Below are 12,173 nucleotides of genomic sequence, written 5' to 3'. Positions count from 1 at the left end.
AGGCTCTCCCAACTTTCAGGAAGCGGCCTCCTGGTGGCCCTGGGGGTGGCCCTGCATCTCCTCAAGCTGCTGTCTTCTCCTTTAAGAATGAAGCAATGTTACTATATACAAAATAGATAAACAACAAGGACCTACTGTATGGCACAGGGAACTATATTTAATTTCTTGTAATGAGCTGTAATGGAAAAGAATCTGAAACAAAATGTGTATGTATATGTATATGTGTGACTCAGTCACTTTGCTGTACACCTGAAACTAACATTATAAATCAACTACAGTTCAATAAAAAAATAAGAATTAAACAAAAAGCAAGCTGTAGAATAGTTAATGTCCTGGGGAAATGTACATGAAATGGTATGTAAAAAAATAAGGCTACAAAGTAGAATGTTTACTGTAACTGAAAATTTATTTTGAATTTTCCTAATATTCTAATGAATGCACATATTTTACTTTTAAAAGAAAAATAAATTTTAAAAACAGTTAAAATAATGAGTTAACTCAAATTTGAGCTTTATTGTGAGCTAAACAGGGTTTTTTATGTTGGCTTAGAGGACAGATGTGTTCACTTATATAAATTCATTTTTTTTTAACTGAAGTGCAGTCAGTTTACAATACTGTGTTAATTTCTGGTGTACACTATGGTGATTCATTTATACATATATATGTATTCCTTTTCATATTCTTTTTCATTGTAGGCATATAAGTTAATTTATAAATTAACATACATTTTCATAAAATTAGACATGTATGCTGAACTTCATATATTGTTCAAGGCCCTGAAAATAAAACCTACAATGCATTAAAAAAAAAAAAAAAAGGATGAAGCAACGTTGAAGGGCTGTTCCCCTCACTTCGGAGCCCTGGTGGAGGTGTCACCAGGCACCTGAAAGAGGCACATGTGGAGAGGTGGGTGGAGGAGAGGTGGGGTCTGGGGCTCTGCCTGGCATTTAATGCCCTACTCCCACCCAGCTCCATTCCTTGCCACCCCTCTCCGCAAACCCAACTAAACTGAAACTCACTGTTACTTTACAGCCAGGCTCAGTGCATCTCTGCCTCCAGGTTTTGCACACACAGCATCTTCCAACAAGAGCAGCTTCCTCCTCTCTGCTTTTTGGATTCCTCCCCAGCTCAAGCTCCACACCTTCGAAGATGCGCTCCCTGATGCTTCCCTTTGCTGAGCCCCCACTGCCTTGAGCATCTGGCCCATTCTTGCTATTATCTGGAGAGTGGCCACCGCATGACTCTTGGTTTCTCAGCTTTCACACACAGGAGACCACATGCCCTCCACCCCAGGTCTCTGCCTGTCTGCCCGAGGCTGCACTAATGTGCACCCTACTTCTGTTTGCAGAGCTTCCACTCAGTCTTCAACATCTGGTTCGGACACCCGCCCTTCTATCCCCCACCCCCACCACCAAGAGATCTTTCCTGACTCCTTGGACTGGGTCATGGGCATCCTCTGGGCACCCCTTCTCCTTAGTCATACTTCCCGCTGTCACAGCCTTAACGTCACTGTGTCAGTGCCTTTAGAAGTTGAAAGTTTGTATGGGGCAGGGCTCAAGCTGGTTCTTCTGGGGCCCCAGAATCAACCCAGGCCCCAGCACAAGGTGTCAGTAAAGCTTTGCTGAATGAATGGAACATCACACATTCTGCCCAGAAAGCTCATATTCATCTCTCAAAACCAAGCTCAAAAGCTCCTTCCCAGAAGCTCTCACCTTCCTATCTTCCCTTACTCCCTTTATTGGTGATGCCAAAGCATGTAGCATACTCCTCAATTACACTGCATGTCTCACTATTTGTGAGCAGCTTAACATGGCTTCTCTAACTCTCCATGGCTTCCTGGGACCTTCTGAAGAGCCAGTTCCAGGCTTTGCCTCTCTCTGTGCCCACAGGGCCTGGTCCAGAGAAAGGGATTAATAAACAGCTGTTAGTGAGATTGTGGGGTCTGTGGGAGACCTCACTCCACGCCCAGCTGAGCTAAGCTCTAATTTTCTGCATGGCTTCAGGTTGCTGGCTGCCCATGTCCCAGGTGTCCTGTCCCAATAGACTCAGCGACCCTGTCGCTGCCACTTGGCTGTGAGTTTCTGTAGCAGCTCATGTGGCCGCCGGCGGAACTTCTTCTGGGTGAAGTAGAAAAGGATGGGGTCCAGTACACTGTTGGCACTGGCGAAGGGCCGTGTGCCCTTGTAGGCAGCTGCAAAGGTCTCCAGCACAGGGCAGGGGACACCAGGTGTAGAGCGCACCGCCAGATAGGCTGTCTTGGTGATGTGGAAAGGCAGGAAGCTGATGGCAAAGACAGCTGCCACCACCATAGCCATGCGGGCTGCCTTGCCACGCCGTTCCTGGGCCACAGGCCCTGCTGGGCCATCCTGGCGGCACAGACGTCGGGCCAGGCGGCAGTAGCAGGCCAGCAGGGCGACAAAGGGCAGCAGGAAGCCAATGACGGTGAGGGCCATGCCATAAGGCATGTAGCTGGTGGCCAGGGCAGGGGGACTCAGGTCGTAGCAGACAGTGCGGTTACGTTGGATGCCTGTAGCAGCAAAGAGGGCTGTGGGCAGGCACTGGGTGGTCACTGCCAGCCATACAGCCCCGCACACTAGCCAGGCAGCCCGGCGGCCCCCACGCTTGTGCCAGGGGGCCAGAGGGTGACAGATGCCCAGGTAGCGTTGGAAGCTGATGCAGGTAAGAAAGAGGATGCTGCCATGAAGGTTGGCATAGAAGAGGAAGCGGACCAGGCGGCAGGCAAGGTCTCCAAAGGGCCAGTGGTCACCTCGGGCATAGTTGTAGACGAGCAGGGGTAGGGAGCAGGCGTACAACAGGTCAGCCAGGGCCAGGTTCAGGGTGTACACAGCTGTGCGGGTCAGGGCCCGGCGGGATGTGCAAATCTGGGCAATGATGCAGGCGTTCAGTGGCAGGCCAGCTGCCAGCACCACCGAGTACACAGGTGGCAGCAGTAGTCGCTTAAAGTTCTCTTGGTAGACGCAGGTAGTGGGTGGCGATCCCATGGCCTGGCCTGTGCCATTGTCCCACTCCATGGCTGTCCAACTGGGCTTCCTACATCCAGAGAGCCTGGAGAAGTAACACAACCTGTCAGTGATCACACTCATTGTGTGGCCCCTGGCCCTCTCTGGGCCTTGATCTCTCTACCTGAACCGTCTCTGATACTTGCCCCCACCCCCACGGAAGCCCCCACAGCCTTCACTTTAAGGAGACCTGGAATACAATAAAGCTCAAGCTTAGGAGATGTACAATTCTCTTTTTTTCTATAATATTCATTTCCCACCAACTTTTCTGGTGAATTTCTATTCATTTTTCAAAACCGTAGTCAAATGTCTCCTCTGTAAGTGGAGATTAACAGACTTTGGTTTGAATCCCAGCACTGCTACTTACTAGTTATGTGACCTTGGACTAGTGATATGATATACTTTATCTGAGCCTCAGTTTTCCCATCTGAAAAATGGGGGAAATGATGCACCCACCTCTCAGGATGTCATGAGGTTGGAGGCACTAAATCATGCGATTCAGGGCTTCCCTGGGCTCCCTGGAGTTTGGACACCGTGGTCATGGTGGGCCTGCCTATCTCTTTCCCACAGATTGGGAAGCTCCTAAGAGGTGCCAGATCTGGTACTTCTCTGTGTCTGAGAGCCCAACCTGGGAACCAGGGCAGGGAAGACCATGGTAACTTAATCACATGAGCAGAATGTCTACACTTCTGAGCTAAGGACAGTGCCCACCTCCTCAGCCTGGGCTCCATCTTCCATGGTTCTTCTTCTGGCCTCAGTCTTCTTATCTGTAAGATGGGGGAAGGAGGTGATTTAGGAGTTCCCTAAGTCTCCTTCTACTGGATGGGAGGCTACAAATTTGTGTCTGGGAGGGAAAAAAAAAAAACCAAAAAACAAAAAAAACCCACACTGAAGCCACAGCGCCCCCTGGTGGCCAGAGTGAAAACAGTTTCCCTGAAGGCAAATGGCTAAGGGACCAAGCATTTGTAAAGTCTATAGCTTACTTTACAGAGAGGGAAATAGAGGCATAGTGAGGCGCAGTGACTGCTCAAACTTAATAAGTTAGAAACAGAGCCAGAACCAGAATCAAACTGCCTTATTCAGAGTAGGCAACATAGTATGGCCCACAGACATGGAAAGTGGAGGTTAGAAATCTAGCTTCAGAGATAGCCAGGCCTGATTCAAATCCCGGCTCCCCTACTTCTTTGCTGTTCTATCTAGGGGATGTTGCTTGCCCTTTCTGGGCCTGTGTCCTTATCAGTAAAACTGTCATAGACCTGGTATGCAGTAGGTGCTTAATAAATGCCATGCTATTGCTATACACCTTGTCCCTCCACTCATCCCTTCAGGCTCCCTTTTCGGAACCAGCAGAACAAATGCTTTATGAGGGCCCCTGGTGGGATAAGTCTGACTTGTGAATACTCAACTACCAACTGGCATTTCCACATTTACTGGTGTCCAGAGGGAATTCACAACGTAAATCCAGTGGACCTATAAGGGAAAGCCTTTGGGATAGGGAGTCAAGTCATCTCCTCTCCCCTCCCGATTTTATAGATGCAAGAAACTGAGGCAGGCCCAGAAAAAACATAAATTCCTGCAAACGCAAAAGTTATATTAAAGCAAAACATAACTCCTCAAATGAATTTCTCACCACTTAAAATTTGATTTTGATCAAAATACTTTACCTCTGGGCAACTGCAAAATGAGGATGTTTGGATTCTCTAGTCTGTATCCCACAGGTCACGTCACCTATAGGTATCAAAGATTCTTCCTGGGGCTTCAGCCCACATGCTAGGAGTACTGGGTGCCCAGCTAATCAGTTAGGCATGAGGGTGAGGCCAATGAAGGAAGCATGATGGTCCACCCATTGTCACCAGGAAGCCAAGATTAGTGCAGGCAAGAGAAAGTGCATTCATTCATCTCTTCATTTGTGTGTTCAGGCCATTCTTTCATTCATGTATTCATTCTCTTGTTTTCACATGCCAGGCATTTCATGGGTACTCACTGCTTGCTGGATGCACAGGGCACAGTGTATAGATGTAGATGTAGACAGATACATACATACATAGATATATGCATATATGTACACAGGTACATATTCATACACAGGTACATATGCTAGTCTGAGTTGGGAGACCAGGGCGAGCCATAGGACAGAAGACATTTTCAGTGGAGGATGAAGAATGGAGCAAGTCCCTGGTGGCTAAGGAAGATTTCCATGGGTAGAGAGTGGGGTGAGGCCCCCTGGGGTGTCCCTAGGCAGGGAGGAAGGTGGAGCAGCCTGCTGGGGCAGAGGGTCATGGCAAGGAGAGGAAAGTGGGTAGAAGGAACGGTGCTGTGCCCCTGAACCCTCTCTGGAGAGGTCTGTCACCCTCAGACACCCTGAGAGAGAGCCACCTGCAGGTGACTGGAGACTCCAGGTGTTTTCTGGCCCCCACTCCAGTGAGACTGGTCCTCTCTGAAGGAGGCAGGGGCTGCTCAAGCGGACCCAGGCAAACCTTCAGGTGTGCCCCAGGAAAGGCAAGCCTAAGTGTCATCCACCCTGCCTTCTGAGGACCTGAGAGGGGAGAATTGCTCTCCCACTTCCTGGCAAGAGCTGGTCCCCAGGGAGGGCTTGCATAGTCCCTGCCTCCAGGTAGCAGCTGACATTGGCTCTCTCAAGCTCTCACATCTGTCACTCACTCTTGGGCCCTATGCCCTGGATCAGCTCAGACCCCAACCTCTTCCTGGGCTTCAGCTGCTCTGCCTGCAGTGGGGGGCTTTCTAACAGGTGGCTCTGACTCCATCTTTCTCTGCAGCTCTCTGCCCTCTGGAGAAAAGCTCAAACTCTTGTCCTGACATTCAAGCTCCCTGCCAAGCTCTCAGGCCTCATAGGTCATTCCACTCTGCCCCTTCCTTTCTTGCTACAGTGTTTCCAAGATACCACAGCCGTTCAGAGCCAGAGATCCATATTTCCTCTCTGGCCTCCCCATCTTTGCTGTTCTCTTCAACACAAAGTGCCATTTGACCCATCTATGTTCGTCAAACTCTAAGTGTCCATCAAGCTCAGATTCAAACTTACATCTTTCTTTTCTGATCCCCCAGTTGGGGGAGTCCCTTCCTCTAGGTCCCTCCAACTCTGTGGACCTCCTTTAGGTGTGCACTAGACCCAGCCTGTCTGCCCAAAGTCAGGGTTCCTTATCCCCCACCCCAACCCGCCACTGGCCTGTGGCCCCGAGATGCGCCAACACTCACATGCAGTCTCTCATCCCTGAAGCGCCTTGATAACTCCAAATGCGTTGGGTCAAGGGGAGGCCAGATATGAAACGCTCCACTCTTCTACCCTCAGCACAGTCTGTAACACCTCTGACGGGGCAGCTTCCTCTGTTTCCTGGCAGGGCTGTCTCTGACTGAAATAGCCCCTGCAAGGGCCACCCCCTCCCCGCCACCCTCAACTACAAAGCCTGACGGAAACTGAGTCTCAGGAGCAAAGAGGAGGAGAAAAGATCTCCTTCCTGGAACCCTCCCCACCCCAGCAGAGGAAAGAGGGTGAAGAGAGGGCAGAGAGAGAGGTGGGGGAGGACCAGTGGCTGATGGTCAAAGACCAGTCCCACAGACCCAGCAGCTTCCTTTCTCCTCAGCCCTCTCTCAGTCTTCTCATCTGTCCAATGGGTTGTTTGGTGGTTAAAGAACTTTTGGGCCCTCTTTGGCTGTAACACCCAAGTCATCTTCCCAGTCACTCCTCCATCCATCCCTCTTTTCTTCATTCATTCAATAGTTCATTCACTGATGCATCCATCCCTCTCTGGGGTCACCCACTTATACACTCACTTATTCAGCCACCTTTTCTCTACCTCCTTCTCTTCGTTTTCTCTACAAGCATGGCAGGCCCAGAGCTCCCTGGGAGTGAGGGGCATGGGTTGAGGGGATAACACTCAACCTGAGTGTGATTCTCCCTGTCAGTGCCAAGCCCTCCCCCAACCCCTCCTCACCACCCAGCCAGGAAGAAGAGCTGTTAGGATGTGGCTCCTCGCTGTCCCAAGGAGGCTGACTCCAGTGCTGGAGACAGCATTCAAGGGGTGACCTGGAGGTTGTAGGCTCTCATTTGGAGCAGCTGAGCCAGCTAGGGGGTAGGAAAGAATGATGCAGGGAAAGAACACTGCCCGGGGAGTTTGAGGCCCAGGTTCTAGTTCTACCCTGGTGCCTACTCACTGTGTGACTCTGGATGAGCCCCTTCCCCCTCTCATGCAATGTGGTCATACTGGCCACCAGCATGTTGTGAGAGTGACTTGATAAAGGGAGGGAAGACTCTTTTTACTCCGTAAGGTGAAAGCACTAACCTCACCACCAAATCTATTTTACAGGCAAGGGGATTGAGGAATCCAGGCTGGGCCAAAAGTTTACACCAAACTGAGTAAATTCAGGTTTGAGCTGCCAGTAAACCCTTGGCCAGTCGTACATGAACTGAGCCCCTATTGCTTATTCCAGTCTGTGCTAGGAGGGCACTTGTGCCTGCTGAGGATGTGAACCTCCAGGTCTGATCTGAGCTGTGCTGGGGCTCAGCAGGGCAAAGAGGCCTGGCCTTCAGTCCAGCAGCCAGTCCTCTGCTGGGTTCCCAGGACGACCTCCTATGGTTGCCCCCACCACGGTGTCTGCCCCAAGAATAGGAGCAGCCCTGAGGGCTTCCTGAAGGTGTCAGCCCCAGGGCAAGGCTTGGGTCTCAGTTCCTGCCACCTGAGTGGGGCCCAGGAGGGAGAGCTTGGGTATTTGGGGTCATGAGTGCACCTGGGAGTGAGTGACGTGGAAGAGCTCCTAGAAAAGGCATGTCTTTTGCTGGGCAGGACTTAGACACATTAAAAAGAATGAAGAGGGCACCACAGGCAGGAGGCACAGAGGTAGGGGATGGATGAGCCTACCCTGTCCAAGAAATGAAGAAGAAATACTGCAGCCAGAACATGGGATGAGTTGTGCGAAGAGGGGACCAGATGGGAAGCCTGAGGGGCTGGCCCATCAGGAAACCTCAAGCAGAGCTCAAGTGCCACTGCCCAGCTCCCAAGTGCCACTTCCTTGTTCTCAAGTGCCACTGCCCTGTTCCCAAATACCACTGCCCTGCTCCCAAGTGCCACTGCCCAGCTCCCAAGCCTGCCAGGGCTCCCAGCCCAGCTTCAGCCTTCCCCACTGGGCTTTCCAGCCCCCAGGCCTGTCACATGCTGTTTCCTCTGCCTGGGATGCTTTCACCCACCTTCTGTGAAGAATCCGACTTTTCCTTCCTTTTAGTTTTCTCATCTGTAAATGAGAGTGATCACTGGTATCAACCACACAGGCTGTTGTAAGCATTAAATGAAACCATGTATGTGAGCTGCCCTAGCACACAGCAAGTATGCGACAAACGTTTGTTAACTGAATGAATCAGTTCCAGGCCCAGCTTTGGACTCCTTGCTCCTTCAGTTCACCCTGGTCTCCACTGATTTCAGGGTCCTCAGCACCAGGAGTCATTTATTAACTGCCTACCATGTGCCAGATGTTTTATCTTCAGTTCTGGGCAGGTAGTGGTGATTATTCTCTCCATTTTACCAGTGAAGGAACTAAGACTCAGGAAGGCTAGGGAGTTTCCCAAGGTGTCCCAGCCCAGTAGCATTTCAACATGGTCTCACTCTACAGCCTCCTTTTCCATTGTTCCCCAGCAATTCCATGCTTCATGATGTTCAAACCAGAGGATTCCCCCAGGAGTGTCTTCCCTGCCCTGAGAGCCTTTGGCCATGAGATGGCGCCAGGAGACTGCCCAGGATGGCCAAGCTTGTGCCCTCAGACAGCAGCCCTCAGAGGAGGGCAGGGGGCAGGTCTATACACCGCCGCTGGGGACATTGGCAGGGCAATAGGGCCAGTGTTGAGCCCTGCCTGGCTGAGGAAGAGGCTGGGGGAGTGGCTCCCTGACACCAAGCATTCACCGCCCATCTCCTATCCAGGTACACCACTGGCAGAAACACTGAAGTCCCTCACCCCACGGAGGGGACAACCTCTGCTGGTGTCCTTTTTTCAATTCAGGCAACAACATGTGGGGTCAGTTTATGCCTGCAGCAGAAGCAATTCAGTTAAAATGTGAGAAGAACTGACAAGGGTTGAAACTCCTTGGGCTTTTTGGATCCTGTGGTTTCAGGATACCCCTTTAGCTGGCTCAGTAGCCTTGTCCCATGCCTGCCCCCGCCTCAGCCTCTAAGCCTTTTTATCTGGAAGGGATGAGGAGGCCTGATGGCCAGAGGCAGGAGCTGGAAGCCTGAGTCACCGCCTGCCAGCCAGCCAGGAACCAGCACAGACCAGACATGGGAAGAGGCCTCCTAACCTTGGCCTGCCTGCCTTCTGGGAAACAAGGCCTGGAAACCCCCTTGCTCGCCTGTGACCTATAAGCTTAGCAGCAAAGGCACAGGATGACAGGGATCAAGACCCAGCTTCCTTCCCCTGAGGAGTCAGACAGGCTGGGACATAACAACTTGCTGTTGATTAAGGGTGAGCCACCTACCTTCTCTGAACCTGAGTCGTCACCTGATAAACGACTAGGTTCCTGGGGCCAGTGCCTCCCTGACACCCAGAGGACAATGGGCACAGGGCACAGCCAACCCCTCCTGGAGGAGTATTCACCTCACCTGTGATATCAGGCTGGCTACAAAAGCAGGCAAACCCGGCAGGAGGAGGGTACAGGAGGGAAAGAAACCTGATTTCTCTTCTCTTTTTCCACTCCCTTGTCTAACCTCCTGCTCAGCAGGAATTAAATCTGGAACTGAAACAGCCATTTTGAGTGCAAGGAAGGGGAAGCTGTAGGTTTGGGGAATTTGGGGGTTGAGGCTGCTTCCGTTAGTTTTTCTCTGGCCTCTATAGGTTGAGCAAAGAGGAAACTTGTATCTCCTGTAGCTCTACTAAGCCCCAGGCCCCAGCTGCCCATCAGTGAGCTCATGTCATCCCCACCGCAATCTGGACAGATGTTTTTATTGTGCAAAATGCTTCACTGCGCAAAAAAGCTTCACATGCCACATCTCGTTTATTCTTCAGAGCTACCACCCTCACTTTGCAGATGAGGAAGCTGAGGCCTGGCAAAATCTCTTGGGCATGTGAATAAGGAGGTCTGAGACCACGGTAACCTAGTAGGCACAAGGCTGAGAAGTCAAAGGGCAGCCTCGTGGCTGAGGAACTGTGGGAGAGCACAGGGGCTCAGATAGCAGATGCAACAGGGCAGCCCCTGCCAGCAGACGGAGAACCCATAATGGCTGGCTTTCCAAGTCCACACCCAGGGGGCTGCAGCAGCTCCCACCCCAGGCCCTGGGAAATCCCAGGAACTGTCAATAAACCCTCTTCCCTGGACCTAGTGTGAGAGGGTCTCTGTTCCTTGCCTGGAACCCCTGTCTCACTTTTAAAATCTCCCTGTGGAGGTGCACCATTTGGATCCCCCTTCAAGAAAAAATGTGCTGTTTAGATGCAAGGAGTGCAATTGGCTAGAAGCCTCCATTGCTGCCTTTAAGACTTGCCTGTCTTCCCAGATAACCAGGCTCCAGTCCACTGGGGAAGAGATGGCCCAGGTCCAGCCATCTGGCCAGTCCTGCAGGGCGTCACTATTCTGCTCCTCTTTACTTTCTCCCACCTAATTCTCAGACCCTTCTCATGATGACAGCCTCCCCTCCTTCTTCCACTGGAGCCCTGAGGATCTAGGAGTGGTGGGCCTGTGACCTAGGCCTGCCAATGAGACAAGAGGGGGCTCCTCCAGCCCTTTAACCAGCTTGGGGGCGGATGGGCAACCTTCACTGGGTGCCTTAGATTTTGAAGCTTTTGCTGAAACAATGGGAAGGAGACGGGTTTCCCACTGGCTTTGCAAAGCTGGTAGGAAGTGAGCCTGGAGATGCTGGAGCCAGGTGAACTATGTGCCAGGCACTGTTCAGTGAACTGAAGATACACCAGGGAGGAGACTGTCCAAAATAAAGCCAAGGGATGGCAGAGTTGAGAGATGAGAACACACAGGTTCCTGAGAACACCACTGAGCGCCTGGTTCCAGCTATGCCTGCAGCTTTACCTTTCACTGGACTTTCTGGAGGCATAAGCTGATAAATTCCCTTGTTGCCTCAGACCATTTGACCTAGGATTGTCACTTAAAATCAGGAGTCCTGCCTATAGTCCTGTACCTCCATGCCTCCCTACTCCTCTTTCAACAGCCCATATTTACAGCTTTGGCCTCGGAACCCTCATATCCCTGTAGTGGAGGCTGGAACTGACCATGTACCTGGAGGCCACAAGCCGAGGAGCAGACAGGGACTGAGGGACTGTCAGGTCAAGCCTAGTCTCCATGGGGGCAGCCAGGGAAGCTCCCCAGTTCATTTCCCATGAGGAGAGCCCCTCTTTCACTGGCTTCCAGAGTAACTACTGTGTCATGTCAGTAGCTCCTGAGAAGGAAACAAGAAAACTAGAAACCCAGGTTCAAGTCCTAGATTCATCACCCATTTGCTGTGTGACTCTAGGGAGGTCACTCCATTTCCCCATGCCTCATTTTCCTGAACAACTTCACTGCTACAGGTTCTTGGTGACTCAGCTGGTGCCAGCCACTGAACTAAGTGCTGTTATGGCAGGATCTCTTTTGCTCTTCAATGGACCTGTGTGGTGAGCTGTTTATCCCCATTTTACAGGCAAGAAAATGGGCTTAGAGAAGACTGGTGACTTGCTCAAGGTGACACAGTGAGTCAGTGGTGAGCCAGGATGAGGACACAGATCTGAAAAACACTAAAGTCCATGCTCAGGAAGAAAAATGACATTTCCCTATGAGGCCAGAGAGATCAGGAACTTGCCTAAAGTACACAGTAAAGCTACCACACCATCCTGCCTCTGGGGAACAGAGTGGCCTGAGACAGGGGGCAGAGAATCAGGGCAGAAAAGAACAGCCCAAGGGGCAATGTCAGCCAGACTCCTTCCCTTCCCTAATTTTGTTAGGAATTGAGGACAAGGTCTGCTTTCCCTTTGTGGCTCCAGACACCAGCACCCAAGAGGCACTGGGAAATGTTGACTTAGTGGCCCAGTCTGTAAAGATGAGCCTCATGGCTCTGTCCTTGGTGCTGCCTGGCTAAATCAAATCTAATTTTGGTCTTGGCTGATGACAGAAAAGATTTGTTGGGGGGATGAAGGTAATGGCTACAGGAGTAGCACCTCTGAGCCTACCTGAAT

At 51.2% G+C, this 12,173-nt stretch overlaps 1 protein-coding gene across 4 annotated transcripts in view; it reads right to left on the bottom strand.

Annotated features, from left to right (window-relative positions):
* Positions 1-12,173, bottom strand: part of P2RY6 (pyrimidinergic receptor P2Y6) — a 45,460-nt gene that overhangs the window by 1,118 nt on the left and 32,169 nt on the right. For 3 of the 4 annotated variants that reach the window (XM_031460297.2, XM_031460298.2, XM_010989271.3), the window contains exons 2-3: positions 3,732-3,787; positions 1,020-3,066 (exon numbers count right to left, since the gene is read on the bottom strand). In XM_031460297.2, the coding sequence (XP_031316157.1) occupies positions 2,046-3,066; positions 3,732-3,751 (1,041 nt within the window). In that variant the 5' untranslated portion in view covers positions 3,752-3,787 and the 3' untranslated portion in view covers positions 1,020-2,045. Of the gene's footprint in view, positions 1-1,019; positions 3,067-3,731; positions 3,788-8,220; positions 8,265-12,173 lie in introns of all 4 variants that reach the window. The other variant, XM_064492688.1, reaches the window with a different exon arrangement.

This window comes from Camelus dromedarius, chromosome 12, assembly GCF_036321535.1.
Source record: "Camelus dromedarius isolate mCamDro1 chromosome 12, mCamDro1.pat, whole genome shotgun sequence".
NCBI classification, from domain to species: domain Eukaryota; kingdom Metazoa; phylum Chordata; class Mammalia; order Artiodactyla; family Camelidae; genus Camelus; species Camelus dromedarius.
Note: the sequence above shows the minus strand (reverse complement) of the source record. Positions and strands in the feature narration are given on the sequence as shown.